The sequence below is a fragment of the Loxodonta africana genome, chromosome 6 (assembly GCF_030014295.1).
Source record: "Loxodonta africana isolate mLoxAfr1 chromosome 6, mLoxAfr1.hap2, whole genome shotgun sequence".
Classification (NCBI taxonomy): domain Eukaryota; kingdom Metazoa; phylum Chordata; class Mammalia; order Proboscidea; family Elephantidae; genus Loxodonta; species Loxodonta africana.
Genome location: NC_087347.1, coordinates 78737052 through 78763222, shown reverse-complemented (window position 1 = coordinate 78763222; position 26171 = coordinate 78737052). Strand labels below are relative to the sequence as shown.

The window sequence follows — 26171 nt, the reverse complement described above, 5'->3', positions numbered from 1 at the left end:
ACAGAGTAGAACTGCCCCATAGAGTTTCCAAACGTGGAGATCATATCATGGAAGGCAGCAATGGCATGGCACAGAAATTCATTCAACTTTGATCTTAGATGCACAAACAAAAGCCCTCCCAGACCTTTGCTATATATAACAAACCAAACAAAATCAAACTCATTGCCATTAAGTCAATTCCAATTCATAGGGACCCTGTAGGACAGAGTAGAACTGCCCCATATGGTTTCCAAGGAGCAGCTGGTGGATGTGAACTGCCGACCTTTTGGTTAGCAACCGAGCTCTTAACAACTCTGCCACCAAAAAAAAAAAAAAACCAAACCCGCTGCCATCGAGTCGATTTCAACCCATAGCAACCCTACAGGACTGGGCAGAACTGTCCCATAGGGTTTCCAAGAAGCACCTGGTAGATTTGAACTGCCAACCTTTTGTTAAGCAGCCCTAGCTCTTAACCACTATGCCACCAGGGCTCCATATATAATAAGAAGGTCTTCTTTAACTGTGCTAGATGTCTAGATTCAAAAAAAGAGCCTTACACCCAGGAGCACATTATAGAAATATTAACAAGACTGCAGGTATGTAAGATATGAAGGCTAAACACACTCTGGGACTCTAATGGCAATCTCACAACCATTGCCAGGGAAGACTCACAAGCAGCAAGTACCACGAATAAAGAAAACAAGACAGCCTGGCCTCCAATATAGTTCATGTATGAGACTAAAACCATTTAAGTGCGTCTTTCACTTTAAAAAAAAAAAAGCTTACAGAAACAAGTTTTAAGCTATCTTTAAAACCTTGTTTTTTTACAACCTTGTCAAGTCATGTAAATTCTGGAAAAAATCTAAATCAATCAGAGGAAATATGCCAAAGAAAAATAAAAAAGCAACACTTAACTTTATAGGATCAACTTTTTTTTATCATCACTCTCGTTTCACCTTGATCTGGTTTACAGAAAGTTTTTTCAATAGTCAGATATTAATAGGACACTCACAGCTTGCGACTCAACCTAGTTGCTTCTGGACTGGGAAAAGCTTTGGAAAGTTAAAATTAATGAGACAGTAAATACATTGCCGTGGGCAGTGCTACCTAAATTATGAGCCAACCCAGCCACTGAGGTAGAGCCCTCTGGCATAAGCACAAAACCTAGAGAGAACCTGAAGGACTCTGACCCCAGCACATCGTGGCAGCCTTCTAAGCAGAAACACTTCTCACTCATGTGGCCAGCCCACATGGGAAAAAGGAGGGAGCTGGGCCTTTCTTTACGTTATGTGACAATGTCCCAGAGAAGGATATCTCTTCTCTTTTAATTTCTTAGGTTAGTCTTTATTTATGGTATATTTCAAAGCATGTAAAATATTTATCAGCCACTATAGGTTACAGAGCAAGGTTGTATAATTCGACTCTTTAATAATAACAAATCAATTTAAAATAAACTGAAATCTTATCCTGTTTAGAATACTTAGTATGAAGCTTTGGAAAATTACTTCCCTATGCTTCAGACAAGTGAAACTCAAAGTAGCGCATCACTGAAATGTTTGCTTCCATGAGGTAAGGAAGGCGCACTAGAAAGAAAATCAATTCAATGTTTCCTTCATTGAAAAAGTCTTGCTACCAAAAAAAAAAAAAGTCAGCCTGCAATATATGGTGTGCTTAGTTTTAGTAAAGTAGTTGACTGACATCGTGGCACAAACCAGACCATGGATCACACTTTGAGTTGCAATGCTTTAGACTGTTCTCAAAATAATATTAACCTGCCCCTGATTTTTCCACCATCCCTGGTGGATTGGTCTGGATCAAGTATAAGAAAACCGCCTGAGCAGGTCATAAAGTATCTCTAGCAACAAGGTAAACTATTTAACATGAGGGAGGTGGAAGATGTTGTATAAAAGGAAATTTAAGAGCCAGGACCTTTTTTTTTTTTCTTTTAAAAGCAGGTATGTGTACCAATATATAAAGCGTGTAGTTTAAGCTGGTGTATCCGCTAGCTGTTGGGGAGATACAAACACAATTAACACAACCTTGTCATGCCTACTGTGCTGACATATTCACAAACAAATGACTACAGCACCAAAACCATGAGTGCTGTTGAAGGGGTAGGACCCAGGTGCAATGACAGCACTGAGGAAACTGCCTGGGGAGTTCTGGGTAGGATTCCAGGAAGAGGAGGTATTTAATCCAAGTCTTGAAAGAAGAATGGGAGTTTGTTAAGTAAAGCGGAGCATTCCAGACAAAGAGCAGGTGAAAGACAGGAGCAGTACAAGTTTGAGAATTGCAAAGAAGTGCTTCAACATGGCTAGAGTGGAGATTGGGATTTGGGGGGCTATGAGAAATTCAAGTGGGAAAACCGGCAGAGGCCTGGACAACAGGGCCTTGTCTACTAAGGAATCTGGACTTTATCTTGTAGGAAAAGGGTTTTAAACACCACACCAGTTAATAATGACAATGTTAACTGTAGATTCTGGAAAACATTCATACTATATTAAATGGAGAAAAAATCTAAAATTTTGGTTTGGCTTTGTAAAAGTAATCATATTTTTAAGTCATGTGACTTGCTTATTATTATACATAATGATCTGCAGTAAAGAACAAATCGAAACAAAAGGATAAATATTGTATGATTCCACTTATATGAAATATCTAGAATAGGCAAATATATAGAGACAAAAGTTTATTAAGAAGCCTTGATGGTGCAATGATTAAGGGCTTGGCTGCTAACCAAAAGGTCTGTGGTTTGAACTCATCAGCTGCTCCTTGGGAGAAAAGACCTGGTGATCTGCTCTCATAAAAATTACAGCCTAGAAAATCCCATGGGGCAGTTCTACTCTATCCTATGTGGCTGCTATGAGTTAGAATGGACTCGATGCCACACAACAACAACAATAAAGTTTATTACTTATTACATGGGGTGGCAGGGAGGGAAAAACAAAGAGTCACTGCTTAGAGGGCTCTAAGTTTCTGTTAATGATGATGGAATAGACTGGAAATGGACAGTGGTGATGGCTGCACAACTTGATGACTGTAATCAATCTCACTGAACTGTACATGTAAAAAACATTGAATTGGGAAATGTTTTGTTATATACATATTTCTACCACAATAAAACAATAAAAAACAAATTGAGCGTATCAATAAATATGTCAAATAACTTCTCTGTACATTTTCAAAAGAAAAGCTTTATACATGTATTGCCAGTCTTCATATTTACTGTCCATGTAAAATGGCGTTCTTATAAAGAACATAAAAAAATAATAGTAATAAAGTACATTGCCTGGATTAAGACAGATAAAAGCAGGTATTAAAACACCTGGTCTCATGCGGGCAGCTCTGCCTCATATATTTTAAGAAGCCTGTGTGTGTAGGGTGTAGTTTTAATGAATCTAGCCTTATGTAGAGGAGCTTTTTTCCCAAGATGATTCATTAATTGAGAAAGCACTGTATCTCACCATGTTAGTTGCCCTAATTGAACAGATAAGAAACCACTATCAGGGAATTCATTTTTCTTTCCTGATGCTGTTCTCTGGCCACCAGGGTAATGCAAAAGAAAGAGGTATTGCAAAGAAGATAAAAATAACATTGGGAAAAAAAAAACAATTTTCGGTTGAAAAACTTCTGAATTTTTTTCTTCTACATTTGTTTGTTTCACAAACACTGCATGAATAAAGTTAGGCATAAAGAGTGGCTTATAATATGACCTGAAGTTAGAAGGGATGTCCAGGAGTTCTTGAGACCAGCCTTCTCTAGGCAGGACTGTCTGTGTGTCATTTAAGATCAAGAGGAACTTATCTATCCTGTATTTGAAATTGTCTACACCATGTGTCTGTCAGTTTGTCCTACTATGGTGACTCTTGTGTTGCTGTGATACTGGAAGCCTTGCCACCAGTTTTTCGAATACCAGCAAGGTCGCTCTTGGTGGCCAAGTTTCAGCAGAGTTTCCAGGCTAAGAAAGACTAGAAAGAAGGACCTGGCAGTCTACGTTTGAAAAAACTGGCCAGTGAAAGCCTTATAAATAGCAGCAGAACACTATCTGAAACAATGCCGAAAGATGAGCCCCTCAGGTTGGAAGGCACTCAAAACACAAGTGAGGAATAGCTGACTCCTCTAAGTAGAGCTGACCTTAATGACATGGATGAAGTCAAGCTTTCAGGACCTTCATTTGCTGATATGGCATGACTCAAAATGAGAAGAAACAGCTGCAAACATCCATTAATATTTGGAATGTGAAATGTACAAAGTATGAATCTAGGGAAATTGGAAGCCATCAAAAATGAAATGGAATGCATAAACATCAATAGTCTAGGCATTAATGAGCTGAAATGGACTGGTATTGGCCACTTTGAATCAGATAACCACATGGGCTACTATGCAGGGGATGACAACTTAAAGAGTAATGGCGTCACATTCACTGTCAAAAAGAACATCTCAAGATCTACCCTGAAGTACAATGCTGTGAGTGACAGCATAATATCCATATGTCTACAGGGAAGAACGGTTAATACGACTATTATTCAAATTTACACACCAAACACTAAGGCCAAAAATGAAGAAATAGAAGATTTTTACCAACTTCGGCAACCTAAAATTGATCAAACATGCAATCAAGATGCATTGATAATTACTGGTGATGGGAATGAGAAAGCTGGAAACAAATAAGAAGGATCAGTAGGTAGAAAATATGACCTTGGTGACAGAAACAATGCTGGAGACTGCATGATAGAATTTTGCAAGACCTATGACTTCTTCATTGCAAATACCTTTTTTCAACAACATACACAGTGACTAAACATGTGGACCTTGACAGATGGAATACAAACGAATCAAACTGACTACATCTGTGGAAAGGGACGATGGAAAATCTCAATATCATCAGTCAGAACAAGGTCAGGGCTGACTGTCATATGCAAATGACACAGCCTTGCTTCCTGAAAGTGAAGAGAACTTGAAGATCGAAGACCACACCTTCAGTATGGATTACACTTCAACATAAAGAAAACAAAAATCCTCACAACTGGACCAATAAGCAACATTGTGATAAACGGAGAAAAGACTGAAGTTGCAAAGGATTTCATTTCACTTGGACCCACAATCAACACCCATGGAAGCAGCAGTCTGGGAATCAAACAACACATTGCAATGGGCAAGTCTGCTGCAAAAGATCTCTTTAAACTGCTAAAAAGCAAAGATGTCACTTTAAGGACTAAGACGCCACAACACAAGCCATGGCATTGTCCATTGCCTCATACGCATGTGAAAGCTGGACAATGAATAAGGAAGATGAAAGAAGAATCGATGCCTCTGAATTACAGTGTTCGCAAAGAATATTGAATATACCATGGACTACCAGAAGAACAAAGAAAACTGTCTTGGAAGACATACAGCAAGAATGCTCATTAGAAGCAAAGATGGCAAGACTCTGTTTCACATATTTTGTGCATATTATCAGGAGGGACCAGTCCCTGGAGAAGGACATCATGCTTGGAAAAGCAGATCAGCAAAAAATAGGAAGACCCTCGACAAGATGGATTAACACAGTGGCTGCAAGAATGGGCTCAAGCATAACAATTATGAGGATGGCACAGGACCAGACGGTGTTTCTTTCTGTTGTACAATGGGTCACTATGAGTCGGAAATGACTGGAAGGCACCTAACAACACCACCAGAAGGAAGTTCCAGTATTTCTTCATTACCTATTCCTATAGTACACTGGCTATGACTTTATTACGTGGCAGTGTATCTTAATGAAGCCAATAACCTTACTAAACCCTTAGTGGGTGCATGACATTAACTGAAGGGGGAAGAAAATGTTCTCTGAATAGTCAGATACAGCCTCAGAAAGGACTCCACAAGTGCATCATTACTATTAATAAGTATTAACTTGCATGCTTTAGGGAAGAAGAGCATTCATTCAGCTTCTGCAAGCCATAAGAAGGTGTTTTCAGGATAAAAATGCCCTAAGACTATAAAACAACAAGAGCTTGAAAGCAACCGCACATTTAAAAATTCTTAGTAGCCTAAGATTCACTGATGTAATGGGCTTGCCCTTCTGGTTTATTCATTATACAAAACACAGTACATAAGGAGGAAGGAAATACTGAGTGTGGTAAATAAGTAGTTCACAGGGTCCACAGTCAGAGTTTTTCTAAGTCTTCATCCCACCAATGTTTCCCCAGGTAGGAATCTGCCTGCTGTGCATGCATGGCCAGCACCACCTGCTTGCGTAACCACCCAATTTCTTAGAAATTACAACCTTGTTTGGGGTGGGAAGGAACAGAGATAATCTTAAATGTACACCTCAGGAACATGGTCCTCAAAACCAACCACAGTCAAGATAATTATCGAAAAGATTTTTTTGTTGTTATTATTAGAAAATATTTGAAAGAATGGCTGGGGAAATAAGACAGCCTACAGTGAGGATGTGCTCAGTCCCTAAGGATCGGAAAAAAAAACCAAAAACCTGAAACCCATTGCTGTCAAATCAATTCCAACTCATAGCAACACTACACACAGGGCAGAGTAGAGTTGCCTCATAGGGTTTCCAAGGCTGTAATCGTTATGGAAGTAGACTGCCACATCTTTCTCCCACAGAGTGGCTGGTGAGTTTGAACTGCTGATCTTAGCAGCTGAGCACTTAACCACTGTGCCACCAGGGCTCCATCTAAGGATCGGAGGGGGCCTAAATCAGTGTATACTTAACGAAACAAAACAAAAACAATGTGACAAGCAACCACTGCAATTCTTGCTTTGATCCTTGCAATGATATTGGAACTTCCGAACTAGAAGGTTATCAAACTTTCAGAAATGTATTATTTATTCATGAAGGGGTCAGATAAGTTCCTCACATATATATGAAGCACAGTAAAACTATTTGCATTTCAGATTTCTGTTCCCACCCTTATAGATAAGAGGGGGTACACACCAATTTACTTTCAGCCTTAGATGCCTGAGCACAACAAGTTGATGTAGACTTTTATGATAGGTAACAGGTAAAAAACAAGTGGAATAGATGTCACACTGGTTTGGGGAATAGAAAACAGAGGGAGACAAACAAAACATTTCTGGCAAGGGAATAAACAAGACAGAAACACTGTGCAGTCATTATGAGGCGCAGGTAGTTTGCTATCTATGTAAATAAAGATGTTGGGGATCTTCAGGAAGGGAGCCGTTTCCATAAGGATTGGAGAAGAGGTTCATGAGATGTGCAGTAATGAGTCTGAGTATGAAGAGGAGTCAGAAGCAATCAAAATACAGAAGAGTAGCCAGAAAAGAGATGCTGACTCGGGGATGATAATCAATAATGCAGTAAGGAATAAAAATCAGAAGAATGTTTGACAGCAGTGAAAAGGGCAAACAAGACTGAGGGCTGTACATGCAGCCTCACAGAGAACAAGTCAGCACTGCTTATTCCGATGCTACTGAAGGTAGCAGGATCTCATTAACTCTGGGCAAATTTGGCTTTTCCTTCCTGTTGGAAGAAATCAAATAAAAAGCTGTGAGTTGCAACTAAAGTTGATTCATGGTTCAAAACCCCAGACACACACAGAAGAAAATGCAGTTCCCCAACCCCGTTGTAGTTTCAGTAAAAACCAACGTCCTCCCTTCCCCTTTCTTAGGTTTATCATAATCTTATACTTTTAGGGTGTTAAGAAGAGGATTAAAGGCTTAGATTACCCAACTGTGAGAAGACTGAGGATGCATATATTCTGTAAACTTCTTACACTGTGATAACATCAATCCTCTTCATAGAAACTTCAATGGTGGAAGAGCATGTTTAGAAAAGTTAACTATGGAAGCCCGCAGAATATTCATGAAAAAAATAAAGATATGCTAATCCTAAGACAAAAGATAAACAATCTTTCTCTTTTGCACTGGTCTATTCTGTTCATGGAAACCCTGGTGGTGTGGTGGTTAAGAGTTCAGCTGCTAACCAAAAGGCTGGAAGTTTGAATCCACCAGGCACTCCTTGGAAACCCTATGGGGCAGTTCTACTCTTGTCCTACAGGGTCACTATGAGTTGGAAACGACTTGATGGCAAAGGGTTGGGATGGGTTGGTTATTCTGTTCATGGCTGTCCAACTATTTAATAAAACAGATCATTAAGGAGATAATCCAGAAATTCTAATCAGATGCTGGGAAAGGCATGGCAGCAGTAGCCCCAGTTGGCTGAAATTCTCAAGTTTTCACAATCAAAGCTCATTCTGCACTAAGCCGAGTGACAAGGAGTCCTGCATAAGCCACACGAAGAATACTGAGATCTCCAAAGAACCCCCAAATAAACATGATCTTCTTTGCTTTTTTAAAATGAGATTTTAATTTCATTGATTGCTAATGACCACTTGTTGAAAGACTCTCTTAAATAACAGGTTCACATTTTGACTTTGAGAAATTCTGCAAACTGGAAAAATGAAATATTTAATGCAGAATAAATAAAACTATTATTAATGATAATATATGTATTGAGACTTATCATGCAGTTTTAAGCACCCTATATGTGTAAATTCTTTAATCCTTAAAGCCACTCTATGAAGCTGGAGCTTGTACTTGCCCTATTCTACAGAGGAAATTGAGGCACAAAGATGAAGCAATTCGCCCACAGTCACACAACTAGGAGGAGACTGAGGCAAAATCTGACTGTAGGTCTGCCTCGCAATGGCTATATACGTAACCACAGGGCATTCTGCCTCACAGTAAGAGAACAGATTCCTACCGTTTTAAGGCAGGCACTCAAAATAAAAACCAAGACTTAAGAAGCACTACTTCGTCCCCCGTACGCATTCCACCTTCTCCCCTACATCAAAGAGCAGGGGCCAGTGTGACTTCCATCTTGTCTAAAAGCTGATTTTGCTCCTGTAATCACAGACTTATGTGAAGATCCCTTTAGGGGCCCAAACAGTGAACCAAGAGACGGAGTGAAACACACTTCAAAAAGCCTCCCATGTTCTGTGGCATGACCATTTTAGAAAGAACTGGGGCTAATACTTCCCATCATAAAATACCATCATCTTTTTGATCTTAGTGTCTTTTAGCCAAGATTTTCAAACATCTCACCACTCAAAAACTTGACAGTTGGACCCAGGTTTGGTTTTGGGTTTTAAAGCTGTAGAAAAGGAAAGTTGCTTTGAGGGTTATTTTGTTGTTGATGCTTCTACAGCTTTTTTCCTGTTTTAAGAAAAAAAAAAAAAACCTCTTTTTACTTAAAGGCTTCATCTTGTTAATATAAGAGAAAAATTTGTTATCTGAAAGAAAAAGAAGGTTGAAATGGAGTTGATTTTGCCTATCATAAATGGCAACTTTAGATATTCACAAGTAAAATTCCCAAGAGATCAAGGACATGTTTAAAACTACCCACAAAAAAACAGCTGTATATGGTTTTATTCAGAAAATGTCTCTAGAAGGCATATGAAGCAAAAAGGAGGTGAAAAAATGGGCAGCTTAACTACTTGCTTAATGGGTCATGCTTAACGTGAAGGGCAGCCACAAGGGTAGATACGAAGCACTCCAGACCTACAGCTCTAACCAAGAGCAGTAATGACAACACCCTCCCAGACCTCGAACTTCAGACAGGAGTGGTCAGCCTCCACAGACCAGGGGTGAGCAGCACGCCCAGCTTGTATCTCTTGCTCTTGCTTTTCCTCTTCTCTACCAAGATCCCTTAGTTGGTACAGCTGAGAGACTGGGCAGGGATGGGATAAGGTGTGTAATGAATGCTTCACCGTCTGTCAACCACTTCAAGGCTCCAAACCTGACTGACAGTCATCAGAAGGAACCATCACCTGGATCATCTTCTGAACAATAAAGCTGGTCATTCACCACAAACAAAGAATAATAAAACGTGGTCAAAATGGGGCCACACATGGGGTTTTTAAAAGTCCAGCACTTGGTAATGACATCAGAAAGTTAATCCTTAAAGTGAAAAAAAAAAATGAACTGTCCTATAAATTGTCTTCACTAAATAGCTACATTCTGGTGGCATCCTCTCTGCTACCAAATACCTTCCCATCCATTGTCCCCAAAGAGCAGTTGTATGTAGTTCAGGGAATTCATTTGATCTTCATGCAAGAACAAGAAAAACAAAATCAAGATAGTAAATATTCAACCAATGTCAGAAAAGAGGGGATGGATTTGACACCTGAGAGACGTCACTGGTGAGGATGGCCAGACAGCAGTAGGTTATGGAGTTCATGGGGCCAGGTTTTGAACTTGGACTCTTAGAAGTGCAGAAAAATTATTCAAGAAATTAAAAAAAAAAAAGATTAGGTTTGGAAGTTTTTAACCTTATTTACTTATCCAGAAACAGAGATGTTTTTCTAGAAGAAAAAATGAAATGTCACTTAGCCCAATTAAGTGTTATTTCCACCATACACATTATAGGCAGGGAATTTTGTAAACTGCAGGAAATTCTGAACTAAAGAAAGAAAATACATCAATCACCCATTAGAAGTACAGCAAAATAAGCAGAGCATTAAAGAAAAGAAAAGTCATGATCACAGTTGTTCAACCTGATGCATGAGAATTTATTTCCAGTTGCTTTTTAGAATAAAATTTAACATGAAATAGAATTTAAAAAACAACAACAGTTGCCGTCAAGTCAATTCCAACACACGGCGACCCCATACGTAGACTGTGCTCCATAAGGTTTTCAATGGCTGATTTTTTGGAAGCAGACCGCTAGGCCTTTCTACTGATGCACTTTGGGGTGGACTCAAAGAGCTAATCTTTTGGTTGTCAGCCAACTGTTTGCACTCCCTAGGGACTCCATGAGACATGATACAAGGGCTAAATGGAAAGAACCAATAGGTTGAAAACACAATAACAAATTAGAAACATGATTAAAAGCTAACCAAGTCTCATTAGAAAATAAACTTAAAAAATTTCTCGCCCAACAGACATTTCAATAAAGGGGGAATACAGTTCATGATAAAGCAAAGGATTATAATTATATTTCTTCACTAATCCACCTTATCAATGAACAAAAGAGCAGCAGAAAAGACTGCAGTGGCCTGGCACTTAACATGCGGGCAACTGTAAGACAAATGAGGGGCCCTGTTCACAACCAAATGACATTTTGGCAAGATTATGCAGAGGATTTATTTCTGGCTGGCTGAAGGTCAGTCAAACATATATATTTTCCATTTCCAAAGAGTTAATCTGCCATAGGCCCACAATGTGCTGTTCAAACATACATCCAAGTCTTAGTTTAGCAGAAGCTGAAATTTGGCACTGCTCTGGATGAGATATTGGCATTAGGCTTTTAATGAGAAACGGTGAGATAAAAATGATGAATTCATTTTTGCCTGTGTAATGTAGTAAAAAACGATTGCACTTCCAGCTCTGGTTTCCGAGACATAATTCTGGAAGACAGAAACCTCTGGAATGCCCATTCCAGCTTAATCTATAAATTTGAAATGAACAGTGCAAAAGCAGACCCCAACTTTTGCTGCTAATACAGGCCAGTGATTTGATTAGGATCAGTAAAGCGTGATACCAAAAAGAGCCCCATATATTTTTACAACATGCATAATGGTGTGTTTTAAGTCAACCCCGTAATTCATCCACTCAACAAGTACTTATCAGAAGCCTACTAAGTGCTGGTCACCATTCCAGCTTTCTAGGGCCACATCAGTCAACAATGCAGACAAAAACTCCTGCATGCAAGAAGCTTAGTCCAGTGATAAGTGAAATCTCTCAAAAAAGCTACTGAATGACCAATATTTTCCAGGAATTACATTTTAACAGGCATTACTAGCCACAATGCTCAAATAGAGTCGAAATTGGCAGTGACCTATTAGGAATCTGGACCACAATGGGATGTCATGGTAAAATGGTACAGAGTGACTAGTTTCAATTTTAAGGATGGCCCAGGTTACCTAGTTAGGCAAGGTAACAAATGTTTGGTAGGTGAATACGTTTAGTAGATGTTATAAACGCTTTTAAAACTTGCTAGTCTATAAAAAAACCTCATTGCTGCCAAGTTGATTCCAACTCATAGCGACCCTATAGGACAGAGCAGAACTGCCCCATACGGTTTCCAAAGAATGGCTAGTGGTTTCAAAGTGCCTAACTTTTGGTTAGCAGCTGAACTCTTAACTACTGCGCTAGTCTATTAAACCCTATTAATCATAAAAATGTCAAAATGGCCAACAAAGTCACTACTAAGGAAACAGAAGTATCTCTTCCAACTTACACACTTGCCCAATAATGGGAATTGTCAAGATAAACATCTTAATCAGGATAGATAAACTAAGCTAAGGATAGAACCTTACTTTAAGTTTCGTGCCTGGGCTGTGATTGTCATTTACGGTAGGGATATTCAGCCCAGGGCAGCACCCTGGCATTTGGAAGAGGAGTGGATGGTAACACAAGGGATGGTAGTCCGCCTGAACAGAAATGTAAAGAGATAGAAGTCAGAGTTTTAAAATGAGTCTGTTTGGTAGGGGGTAGACAGAGGTAATATAGTTAAGTCAAAATGATAATGCTGAAGAGCAATAATGGGGTATTAGGATGATACTCTAATCATCTTTGAGCAAGAATACCATGTATTACTGCTATTGTTTTAGTGATATGAATATGAGACGTATATTAATACTGCAGTTTTAAATTTTAGGAGTGGAGTATATGGTGATCGAGTTTAGCACTAATGAGCATTATCAATAAAGTACTAATAAATGACCATGGAATTCATACTTTTTGATAGCTGCCACTACCTCAGCCCTGACTCATATTACCTTATGTATAATAGAATGAAATGTTGCCCTGTGCTGAATACTGGCAGAAATGACCTTCACGGTGAGTGTTCTTAGAAGGAGCATTCCTGCAGACATCCAAGCTATGACTGACCAAGAGAACTGTGTACTTCCTTAGCTCCAGTCAATGCTTGTGGACACGCCTAACTCCCCTAATCCCCTTATGGGAAACAATTTAGGACTTTATGTTTCTAAACCCATTATTAAACCTTTTCCAAAACTGGACAATTAGGTCCACATTAAATTCTACTCCAAGCTCTTCTCTAAGGAAGCGGATGATTTCCAAAGCATTATAAGGGAGAAGAGACTCCTAAAAAAAAGCTGCAGAGATTTATATCTAAGGCTGATCAACGAATGAACAATCACACTTGTTTTTTGCATAGAAAAATAACCTTAATCTAGCCTTATATAGCTGTGTGGGAACGATGTGCTGTGTATGTAGGAAGAAAACTGGGGGGCCTCAGTTAACACTAATAGACCCTACAGGGTCAGGGGCCAGGGAGATAAAGTAAATTGTTCAGAGAGGAAGTGGGTACAGGGACTTTTGCAACATAGGCTTTCAGGCCCGGTGTTTTAAGATCTTCTGGATTTTCTAAGACACATCAGAACTGGATGCTAATGTGAATTCTCCCAATTTTTAAATGTCGGCAAGTAATTTAAGACATTTAAATACATTTCCAGACCAAACAAAATACATTTACTGGCAAGGCCCAGGTCTTGAGCCACAAAGTTGTAACCTCTGCAGTGTATGAACAACTGAAGTTAGAGCAGAAAAAGGATGTGAGTTGGATTATTGGCTAAAATGTGGTTGGGAGGCTTTGAGGCAAAAACGTGAAGCTCAACAAGATTTCAATTTCGGCATGCCAAAAGAGGAAAAGGACTCCACAGGTATAGAGGACTCCATTAAGTCTGCCTAGGTTTGCTTCTTCAAGAACTATGATTAAATTAAGATTTGAGATAGAAAATGTGGGCTGAAGTAATTTCAAAAATCAGTTTTTCACAGTTTGTGACTTACGTTTTTTAACATATTCTAACAAAAGAAGTCATGCCTTAAAGTCAGGGAAAAGCCTGTAATATATCATTATGGTATGAATGATTCTGCATACTGAATGTAGTTAAGAAAATGGAACCAAAACAACATAATCAGCAATGAAGTGTCATGGGTACACCAACTAGAAAAGAGAGTCTATCTATTAAAAGGAAACCTAGAGAGCGTGCAAAATCCAAATAAAAATGCATAAACAAACTGGATTTTGCTTTCCTGTCAAGTATGAGACACTCAGCAAGGAAATATAAACACCAATAACACCAATATGAACACTGAGGAAGGAAGAAGGAGGTTCTCCTCCTCTTTAATACTCCCTGCTTTTGAAAATGTGCTGCAAATTGTGCATCTCTATAGCCATTTGAAAGATCTATCTGCCACGACACAACCTAACAGCAACGTAATAAATTTCCTAAAGAACAGGTAAATCGTCTATACCTAGAAGGAGCAGTTTGTGTACGATAATTTAAAAGGAAGCGCTAAGGCTATTTAACAAGACTATTATGGGGCCTGAGGTGGATATCGTGGGTAGTGATGGCCCACAACCTACTCATGGGGACCTCAACCTCCACCACCAATTGGCCTGTTTAGGGATGGGCAGGAAGCCAACTTGGACCACCAACAGAGGAGGAGAGGCTTGTTGTGGCTAAGAGAGAAATTTTCTTGGTCTTTACTATCCAGGTGCCATTTAGCAGATTCTGACTCATGGCAACCCCATATGTTTCATAGTAGAAATGTGTTCCACAGGGTCTCCAGTTGCTGTTACCTTTTTGCCTGTTATCTTGAGGGACCTCTGGGTGGATGAGAACTGCCAAATTTTTGGTCAGTAGCTGAGTGTTTAATCATTTGCATCACCCATGCTCTTTACTTATAGCTTAAGCTATTCTAAATGAAAATGCATTTTCTTCTGAAGAATCATTAAAATCCTGCAAAATATTTTGGGTCAATTTTTACCCATTATGGTTTTCTGGTTTTTTATGGTTTTCTGGTATGCACTATACTCATGCAAAAAACATATAGACCTAGAAGAAGAGATTCTCTCATCTTCTTACCATCTTCTTAAAACATCATCATCTGCTAGGAATGACATATTCTACTGGGACATAAATGTTAATAGGCTAAAAACAAATGGACATTTTTACAACTTTAAGAGACTTTCCTTTGGCATCTCTTCAAAGGGTAACTTTCCGTGTTTGACCCAACCACTTTTATTTGCTGTTCTGGAATATAGTATTACACCAACCAGTGAAGAGTTTAGGTGAATGTCAAGTGAGTATACCCCACTATCTAAGACATTACTGAAAAGTTGCATGCATTTTCATTGTTTCGAGCAAAATAAAACCACGGTCTCAAATATCATACACTGTTGGTCTTTAAGGATCACTACAATAGAACTTTAATAAACTTAAACTTTAAAGTTTTGCCAGAAAGAGAGCTGGTTTTAGGCCTCCCTGGAGAGAAATCTCCAGTATAGTGACAGCAACTCAGTACCTGACCTTGTGGGCACCAAAAATGTCTCCACGATTTGAATGAAAATATTCTTAGGAAATGTGAAGAAGACCTCATATAGGAAAGGCCAATAAAAGACCAGAGAGTTACAAAAACGTACACATGGATCCAAATAAAGAAAACGATGTTAGAAGAAGTCATTCATGTTACAAAATCAACTATTTAAATATAGAACGAGAGTAAGTGGGTAAGTACCACGGGATAATACTCTGAAACTCTTCTCCCCAGCCCCCTTGTCCATAATGTAGGCAGGGCTGCCTTCATGGCAGTGTGGCCTGGGCAGGCACACAGGGCTCCTGCCTGGTTCAATGTTCTGTTGTCACCATCTCGAAATTCTTCGTAATTTTTTAACAAGAGGATATGCATTTTCATTTCACACTGGGCTCCCAAAATTATATAGCAGGACTTGTCTGTAGGTACAGAAGAAATGCTCTTATTTAATGAGTTGGGAGTGGTATCTGGTTGGTTAATACAAAAAGGCAGTTTAAAATATGCAAACTGTAATATAAAAATGTAAAAATATCATACAAATATACCTTACATTTAATGTTTTAACTAAGAACTCATTAATATACATTCATTTACCAATCATACGATGTAGGGCCAAGGCAGTTAAAAAAAATCCTAGTTCTAAAATGTCTCTTTTTTACAGTCATCTTTCCCACATCTAATTTAATACATTTTTGTTTATTTTAGCAATTTGCCTTTATTAAGCTTCTCTAAAGCATCCTGCTTGTTGTTTGAAAAAACAACTGATTTTGAACTCTTATCAATTAATTAAATGGTGTAGTTCTAATTAGAAGTACCATTGCCATACGAGTTTGGGCACGAACTCGGGTTAAACATACAGCTTACCTGGTGGGAGCAGACATGGGAAAGTGGGGGGCATACTAGAGTGTCTTCTCCCAGCTGTGAGATGTCAGCATGCCCTAGGCCTTTTTGGTACATTTACAGAGGGAACTGAGAGTATCACTTAGTTCAGTGGGTCAAGTTAATGGAGGCTGGCTATTCCTCCTGTACAGATATTAGGCTATTGTACTGTATTCTGTTTGGGTTGTCCTGTTGAGACCTAAGAGCATGACCACAATCCCATGGGAAGGAAGTGTGAGCTTCCTTGAGACAAGTGTGTAGTCTCCCCCTGATGGTGGTAAATATTCCTGGTGTCAAGTATCAGAGAAAGAGGTAAGTCTTGCCAAAGAAACCTCAACTCAAAAGGTGAGAGAGAAAGAAGTAGGTCTTTGGCTAAGGGACTAGGGCTCAAAAGGTGAGCCTTAGGATACAAGGAAACCCACATTTCTCTATAATCCTCTCCTCCTAGGTCTGACTCGGAGGCATTACACATTAGATGGTACTCAGCAGTGGGAAAACGGTGACTTCAATCACAGGGAAAAAGCAGGAAACTAAATAAGGAGGTAACTTGTTCAGTACTTCCAGGCTGACTACAAGTAAAAGCAAACTATTTTGTAAGACCAATGATCTATTTGCCTATTCTTTTCTGAGTGTTCATTTTCATTTTGCGATTTATACATGAATTTCCAGAGCATACTTGGACCAGAGCATTAATAGGAGAAAGCATCCCCCAATGCCAGCAGGGAGATGGCAGAGGTACACACACTGACTCTCATGGAAAAAAGTGGGACTACAGGGGTTCAGTCATCCCTCCCCATGTGGAGCTTCTGCCTCCACTACTAACTAGGTATCTGAGTATCATTTTATTTGGGAAAACTGCACAGTTGCTTCACATTCTCTGACTGGTATATCATAAAATAAGTCTTACAGTGGGCAGGAGGCCAGCTGGATCGACTCCAAAATAGCACTACCACTTACTGAGTGTCTCTTATGTGCCAGCTATTGCACTAACCTCTTTATGTAATCAAATAATCCTCATGACAACTCTGAGTTAAGTGGGTCAGTCTATAGGTAAAGAAGCAATGGAGGACTAGGGAAATGAAGTCAATTCCCAAGGTCACAGCTACTAACTGACACGGCTGGTATCTGAACCAGGTGTGTCTGATTTGAAGGCTGTGCTCTTTTCCATCCACCACATGGTCTCTACAGATGTTTCAGATTCCGAGAGTCTAAGAAATAAGATGGGGCTGTTTTAATAGCTGGAGCCCCTGGGTAATGTAAATAGTTAATGTGCTTGCCTGCTAACCACAAGGTTGGAGGTTAGAGTCTACCCAGAGGCACCTTGGAAGAAAGGCCTGATGATCTACTTCCCAAAAAATCAGCTACTGAAAACCCTATGGAGCACAATTCCACTCTGACACACATGGGGTTGACATGAGTTGGAATCGATTCAAGGGCAACTGGTTTTTGGGTTTTAACAGTTAATTGCAAAAAAATAGTACACAATATAGAAAGCCAATGTGACCAATTAAGAAACATATAAACCAAAAAACCAAACCCAGTGCTGTCGAGTCAATTCCAACTCATAGCGACCCTATAGGACAGAGTAGAACTGCCCCACAGAGTTTCCAAGGAGCACCTGGTGGATTCGAACTGCCAACCCCTTGGTTAGCAGCTGTAGCACTTAACCACTACGCCACCAGGGTTTCCCCAAGAAACATATACAAATTGATTTTACTGTAATTTATCAATAACTAATCCACTTGAAATCAGTTACTTAAGTAATTATGGGAGATATCAGTTAGCTGAACCTAGAGTTCTGTACAATAATTTCTATGCCACTCAGTGTTTTTATAATCTTCATTTCTCAGAAGTTTGGAAAGATTTTTCCCCAGAAATAAATTACGACATAGAGAATAAAGCCAATAAAGGAAGGGTAAAGCAAGGTTGACCAGAATGGTCAGACAACTTAACCAGTTTATAGACACTCTAGAAATGACCACTGTGGGAAAGCATTGCCCCAGCCCTATATCCGTACACCAGGGCAAAGGTTAGCTGAACGAGCACTTATTTTACTGTACCTGCTTTCTGAATATGTGGCCACTTGAATGCTGACCTTAATTTTGGTAATTAGAGTATTAGCCCCTGAAAGAAAATTCACTGAATTCAACTGTAATTAATGTACTTGAAGTGGAAGGTTTGTTTTAGCTCAATGAACATGAATATTTTATATATTCTGTACTCTATTATAATAATAATTCTACTGTGTATGTAAGTGCTAGCTTAGCGCACACAACAATTTGTATGAGAATAAGGCAATATTATGAAATGGAAAATGTATTTCATCCTCTTTGGGAATGGACGTGAAGGCCCTTAGGTTAGCAATTAATATGAAGAAAATGCCTGTGATGAATGCCCAAATTTTTCCTATTCTAGGAATCCTAATTTCTCTTTGATAGAATAATTGGATTCAGAATTACTGGAAGGTATCTATCTCTGAAGTTTTCTTGATCCGCAAACATTAAATTGCCATTGTCACTTTTCAATGCCCTCCAACTTAAATGAACCTAGAATGTTGAAGCATTTCAGCTTTTATTTCTCAAGTCCTCCAGGGCTATTTTCCTGCCCCTCTGTGGCTCTTACTCTCCTCAGTCAAATGAGAATTGTGCCCAAGCAGCAAAGGCACCCTAAGTTACCCTAAACTGTGCATTTAGATTCTCTACAGATGAAATGAAGCTAAAGAAAAATAAGACAAGGAAGGCAAAAGATATATACTTTTCCTACATAGAAATGCAACCAAAGTTGAACTTCAATTTAGTTTTTTACAAGGCATCACGGCTAACCGCTATTTACGAAGCCCTGCACGATCTGTCCCCTGCCTCTCCCCCATCCTTCTGCCATGCAGCCCTCCTCTCATCCATGTGTTCTGGCCACACTGATCTTCTTTCACCAAGTTCTTTATCTGCACAAGCCATGCCTCTGCCCTGAATGTTAATCTCTCCTCTCCAGGCAGGCTTACTCTAAGACTTCACTCAGACCTCTCCCTCACAAAGGGCCCTTCCCTGCTTTCAAATCTACATTACAAAATTAAAAAAAAAATTAGGTCCTCCTTTTTCTTATTGTCTTTATAGCATACTATTTTCCTTTGGAGCACGTCTTACAACGTGCAATTTCACTTTTATCTGTGTATACCTTGCCTAATACGTGTCTCTTAGGTTAGACTGGAAGCTTTATGACAGCAGGAACCTTGTTTGTTTTACTCACCATGGCGTACACAACACCAAGTAAATTAAATGCTTTATTTAATGAATGAACGAAGTAGGGAAGCTTCGAGGCCTGGGTGACAAAATCTGAGAGAAGGCCCTTCTCCCTATTCTGCATAGAAGCAAGCACCATTCTGACTGAATAACAGGAAGAGCCCTGGATCCTTCTGGAAGCAGTACCCCTGTTGTGGGTGCTGAGACCCTCACACTAGCTGCTGACACTGGTGTGGCTTCTTCAAGCAGTTTCTGTGGCAGGGGACGCTGTGAGAGTCAGTGAGGCCACCACATGGTAAGCACCACTGGCAAAGTGGTTTGAGAACCCCTGGGATGCATTCTTTTGAGGACTCCTAGGAATATCCCAGGGGATTATCTGCTATTATTGGCAAGAACCACTTAATCTGCAGACATGTGGATTGCGTGGCTATTTCAAATTATGGCAAGATTAAGCTGTTATATTTAATTATTGCTAATTAAACATATATAAAGCCCCTGGTTCAGAGTTACTTTAAATGCAGAGTCCTACATTTTTAACATATATTCCCTGTGAAAAAAATACCAGAAATTAATTTTCTCACGCCTATTCCTTACCTAATAAAAATTTTCAAAAGCATTAAAGAAAAAAGCTAACATTTTTGTTTTTTTAATCTTAAGAGCTCCATAAGACTACAGTGTCAGGGGCTGAGAGGCTCATTAGTCAAAATAATCCATAGCATTTTTATGCTTCCCAAGAGTAACGCTGTCCAATTCATGTTCTCTAACCTGTAGTCTACCTTTCTATTAGATGTTAAATTTCCACTGTATGCCATTCGCACCTTATCACTCAGTTCCACTGACAACTACAAGAACTAGAAACAAAACAGTGAGAAGAATATACGAGGAATTAATAGCCAAGCCAAAGGGAAGGAAAGCAAGGCCAGTGCCGATGCAATTCTGAAGTCCTTCCCTGTCCTCTGATCCTGCACATCACAGACAGCTGAGTGCAGCGATCTGACAGCAGAATTTTAACTCCAGATTCATCCATTGAATGAAGAAACGAGTCATGAGCGCACTAAGTTTCTAAAGAGGTAGCCAACAAAATGCTAAGTTTCAGAATCTGTTATTATGTAGCTCTTCTGGGGAGTCTATTACTAAAAAGATGCCTTGACTCTGATGGACTCATTTTGAGTTAACAAATTCTCATGGCTGCCCAAGTTCCCTAAGGTAGAAACTTGGACATTTTACTATAAAAAAAAATTAGGCACCCCCCCCCCCAAAAAATATTATGCCTTCCAAGCCTAACAGAGAGCTTCTTCACGTTCTGCCATGCTGTACAGTAGGCAGAAATGGCGTAGAACCAGGCCCATGATTTTATACCCATGGCTAGTCAAATACTTTCCTGACTACAAACTCCTCCTGGATGGATCTATGGCCAATCATACATGGAATCCTACAGGAAAACCTGCCAGTTATGGAATGTTTGGAAACCCTGGTGGTGTAGTGGTTAAATGCTACGGCTGCTAACCAAGAAGTCAGCGGTTCAAATCCACCAGGCGCTCCTTGGAAACCCTATGGGGCAGTTCTACTCTGTCCTATAGGGTTGCTGTGAGTCGGAATTGACTCGATGGCAGTGGGTTTTTTTTATGGAATGTTTATCATCATTGAGCAGTAGAGTGGGTGCTTCTAAAAACATTAGCTCATAAAATTAGGTAAAAACATTTAAAGATATATTGGAGAAAGTAAACCTGACAACAAAAATGAAGCTTTCAATCTATTAGAACATGACCAGTCAAGGTCTCTTGTCTTAAAATGAATTTGGGGTAAAAGCATTCTTACGCTATCTTTTGGATGCTAAACTTAGGTCATACAAGATTGCTGTTGTGTGCCATCCAGTCAGTTCCAACCCACAGTGACCCTACAGGACACAGCAGAACTGCCCACAGGGTTTTCTAGGCTATAATCTTTATGGGAGCAGATCACCAGATCACACATGGTAGTATTAGAGCAATGTAAATTACAGACAGACTAGGTTTTCTGCATCAGACTCAGCCTACTTTACTTACACCAGAAAGGCTTTGCTGTCGTAAGTAGGAACTGGCAATTCGAGGTTCATTCTATTCCAATAGTCAGAAAGCTTGACCGGATTACTTTAATCTTCATTCATATCTGATTCTAGAGTTAAAGGACAGATTAACATAAACAGGAAATTTCAAAGGAATAGAGAAAGCAAGATTTTACTGAGTAGATACCTAGGGCTTGTTTCACATAAGTGAAATTAAGTATAGTCTGAACTGGAGTCTAACTGAACCAATTGTTTTAAAGATGATACACGACTCCTAACTAAATAAAAAATGACAAAGTTAATTAGAAAATCAGGGCTTGCAGTGTGGTTTATTGCTGCATGAATTCATAATCATGCAATTCAGAAACTGAGAACATCTTTGGGGGAATTACAGATGTTATTTTATGCTAGAATTTCCTGGAAATAACAGATGCTCACATTTAGAAGGATAGTTCTGAATGACTGCCTCCACCTCCAACAACTCAGAAGTTCTTTATAAACAACATCTCAGCTAACCCTCATCTGAATTGTGGATCACTTTGTATAAAGATTTACAAATAATTAAGCACAGAGGGTGGCTGGGGCAGAGGGTTGAAACATGTGAGTGGACATCTGCAGCTTAGCTTCTGACTTAGTTTGCTTAGGAAAACGTTTTCTTCTATTTAATTCCCTTGAGTTTTGGGGGGCAGAGTGATACGGTGACCAGATTATAAAAATAATACTTTGTTAAAGCAAGGGTTATATGCGTTTTACTTCAGTCTATCTGGCTTCCTGTTGTAACTAAATAAACTAAAATTTTAAACTAAATAAAACTAAAAAAAAAAAAAAAAAAGAGTTAACCCTCAGGTATGTGACCAAATCAATGCTGAGTGTGTGTATTTGTGCATGTGTGTTCTCTCTCTGCACATTTATTCAGGCCTGTTTCCCAGAACACAGAGCAAACAGTAACACTGTGATTCTACCACTTCTCCAAAGGTGTCAACTGCTGAATATTTTAATTCATCTCAAAATGGTAGTCATTCGCTCATCGGAATGAAATTAGAATCAGGATTCAATATGCACGGTGTATTTTATATCAGCTAGTCCATCTTATCACCCATACACATATAAAAATAATTTCTGCACACTAATTTTTAATTATTAATGTCATATTTTCCTATTTAGGGTATAAACACCTCAATAAGACGTTTTTAAAAATGGTATCTGGGAAGACAGGAACAATGAGCTACAATAAAATTGTGAGTAGCAGCTTTTGGAAAATGGAAATCCTGTACTGAATGAAAACCCTGTGCCATATTGTTTAAACCCTGTCTAGCTAAAAATTTATATCTGGTAAAAATATACCATGAAAATAATCAGTCAGCATAGTTTTCCCAAACCACTTATAGTTCCTAATTCCCAAGAGCAGTGAACTGAGCACACAATTTTAAATCAGGAATCAAAATAAAACCAAATCTCTTGCTGTTGTGTCAAATCCAACTCATGGCAACCCCACATATATTACAGAAGAGAACTGGGCTTTGTAGGGTTTTCAAGGCTGTGACCTTTCAGAAGCAGGTCACCAATCCTCTCTTCCAAGGTGCTCTGGATGATTCCGAATGGCCAATCTTTTGATTAGTAGCCAAGCACTTAACTGTCTGTGCCACCCAGTGACCAATCAGGAATCGCACGCTTGTATTTACTGAATTCATTCAACTAACCTTAAGCCTGCCTAAACTCAGAGTGTTAATTCAAGGAGGGGCTTAAGGAGTTTCCTTCCTTTTATTACCAGTCACCATTTAAAAATCATAGTGTGGTTGTATAATACAGACACTATTTTGTTGATCCGTTTTTTTCCACTGAATTTTACATCAGTAATCACCACCACAGCATTAATCACTCAACTGAAAATAACAGAGAATGTGTTCACTCTTTTCCAAGACTTACTGTAATAGTGTACTGTTGATCAATAAATTTCCAATCACTCACAGCAAACTTAAATATCTCTGACTATAGCTGGAAGAACAAAGCACTTCATATATCCAACCACATACTCATGAATGAGCAAAGACTCTGTTGCTTACATACCTTATAGCCTAAAGACATCTTGTCATTATACGGAAATATAAAAGCTGAAGGCCACCTGGAGGGCTTATTACACCATGGACGGCAATATTAATTTTAATAAACACTACAACTATCCATTATGGTAAAAATGTGTACCAATCCTGCTCCTTGACTTATGTAGCATCTCCACCATTCACACACACACACACACACACACTATGTTTAAAAGCTAACTGCTGGAACAGTTTTAAAACAAGTCTTCTAAAGGAGGAAGAGAATCAAGAAAGGCATAAAAGCAGATGAGATAAGTGAAACTTGAAAGATATAGGTGTGATCAAACGAGCTGAAACAGACTCCAAAGGTTACTTACTGCCAGCAGAAACTGGCCATGAAATTCTATTGTGTCTAAGAATCACCTGGAATACTTGTTAAAAGTGCAGATTTCCATACTCTAGGTCCAAGATTCCAGATTCTGTAGCTCTAGGGCAGAATCCAGATATGCTCATTTTTGATAAGCACCCCAGATAAAATTTAGATGCAGGCATTCTAAAGTCTACACTTTGAGAAACACTGTAACCTCAGCAAGCCCTAGAGGACAGACAGAAGGCCCTCCAGACCAACCACATTTCCTTCCCAAGGGGCAGGACTCAGAGGTCATGTAATAAGTCAATTTTTGAGAGAAATAAGGGCTTGAAGAGGGGAGAGAAAGGGAATCAATTATGGTGAATTACTCTTTCATTTTTACAGGCTATAACAATATTTGCACTGTCTAAATTATCAATTTATGCAAAATGGGATTAAACCAGCCAAATGAAATTAAATACATTCATTTATTCAACATATTTATTAGGTGTCTGTGTGTGGCAAAGAAACCCTGGTGGCATAGTGGTTAAGTGCTACGGCTGCTAACCAAGAGTTTGGCAGTTCGAATCCGCCAGGCGCTCCTTGGAAACTCTGTGGGGCAGTTCTACTCTGTCCTATAGGGTCACTATGAGTTGCAATCGACTCGACGGCAGTGGGTTTGGTTTTTGGTTAATGTGTGGCAAAGGATGGTGGAGAATCAATAAAGCAGAAGACAGGCTTTGCCTTAAAGGTGCCTTCAATCTCCACAAAGAGATAAGACAGTCACCAGGAAGTACAACAGGATGAAAGCCACAGGTCACAAAGCTGAGGAAAACGGGGTTCTCTGACATGCTAGACAAGGAAAACACGTCTTCCAGATTCTGGAAGGGAGAGGGAGGCATCTGAGAAGACTCCATGGAAGTGACTACTGTGGTGAGTCCTGAGGGCAGACAGGGTTTGCACATGATTATGCGTAGAAAAAGAGTACCCCAGGGGTGAGAACAGTGTGTCTAAAGTCCAGTGAGAGAGGGATGAGGACATACATGGCTACTGTTAGCTTTCACCTCAGTGGTAACAAAATGGTCAGCTAAGCTCAAAATCCATCAGAAGAAAACTGTACAAATCAATGCAAAAACACAGCTCCCGTCTTAGAAAATGGAAATTCCAACATCTGTCTCTAAATTTCATTTAAAGGAAACAGACATATGTTGTTACCAAGTCGGGAGGACGTGGTGGTATAAAAACACAGCAAGAGGCAGTGAGTAGGCATTCGTCTGCAAGGCGGCCCTCTCAGCCAGCTTTTTCTCCCGTGGTCACTGACAGCAACCCCTGGCCTCTGCACGGACCTTGCTGACCAGCGTTCGGCAGCTTTGTAGGGGCAGGCTCTGTACAGGAGGCCAGGCAACTGCAGCTGAACACACTTACAACAGGTGTTCCTTTCTCCTATTGCTGAGGTTCGAAAACCCATTAAAGGTCTGAACAGAAATCAGAATTCTTGCTTTCTTCTTCATAGCACATACCAGTCCCATCCCCACCTCCCTCACCCCCCGAGCCTGCATCCACTGCAAAAAAAAAAAAAAAAAAAGACTCCTAATAGGCTGTTTTTAAACCAGGAGACAGAGGAAACCTGTTTCTATGCAGCCTTACTGTTGGTCATCCTCAGGATCTCTCTTGGAAACAACTGGAACGTAAACTCAGATCTGGTATATTTCCACTTGTTGGCCAGCCCAGCCAGGGAAGATAAGCAAATTTACAGGTGCATATTGTATAGTCTTTCATCTTGTAAACCTTTTATTTTTTTTCAGGCCAACATCTATCCAGCATGTCTTGCAATCTTATCAGTTTCCAATTACACAAGGCCTAAAAGTGTTTCCTGTTTTTTGCCTAAAGTGGTGCTGCATTTAAGCACAACTAAACCAAAAAAAAAAAAAACCAAACCCGGTGCTGTCAAGCAGATTCCGACTCATAGCAACCCTACAGGACAGAGTAGAACTGCCTCCATAGAGCTTCCAAGGAGCGCCTGGTGGATTTGAACTGCCGACCCTTTGGTTAGCAGCTGTAGCATTTAACTGCTACGCCACCAGGGTTTCCTAAGTACAACTGAAGTGGGTTTATTTGGGTCTACAAACACCACATTTAATTTCTGCACGCCTCGGCCTCTGCACAGAAGCAATCCCTCCACATGGCCATACCAGCCCTTCTGCAGTCCCAGCTCTGCTCTGTAAAGGTTTGAGCACTAAAGGCAGACTACCCCGAAGCTTGGTATGGAAGATTGTTTTTCAAAGCTATATTTGCTACTATGACAGCTAAAATTGTAACATTCTTGCTCCATAACATAAGCT

At 39.6% G+C, this 26171-nt stretch overlaps 1 protein-coding gene across 9 annotated transcripts in view; it reads right to left on the bottom strand.

The window, feature by feature from the left end:
* The window catches only part of STK39 (serine/threonine kinase 39), a 420086-nt gene that overhangs the window by 105817 nt on the left and 288098 nt on the right, over window positions 1-26171 (bottom strand). The window contains exon 17 of one of the 9 annotated variants that reach the window (XM_064287032.1): window positions 1176-15701. The exons of 7 other annotated variants lie outside the window; for them this stretch is intronic. In XM_064287032.1, the coding sequence (XP_064143102.1) occupies window positions 15454-15701 (248 nt within the window). In that variant the 3' untranslated portion in view covers window positions 1176-15453. Of the gene's footprint in view, window positions 1-1175; window positions 15702-21513; window positions 21552-26171 lie in introns of those variants that run through there. One more of the 9 variants, XM_064287038.1, reaches the window with a different exon arrangement.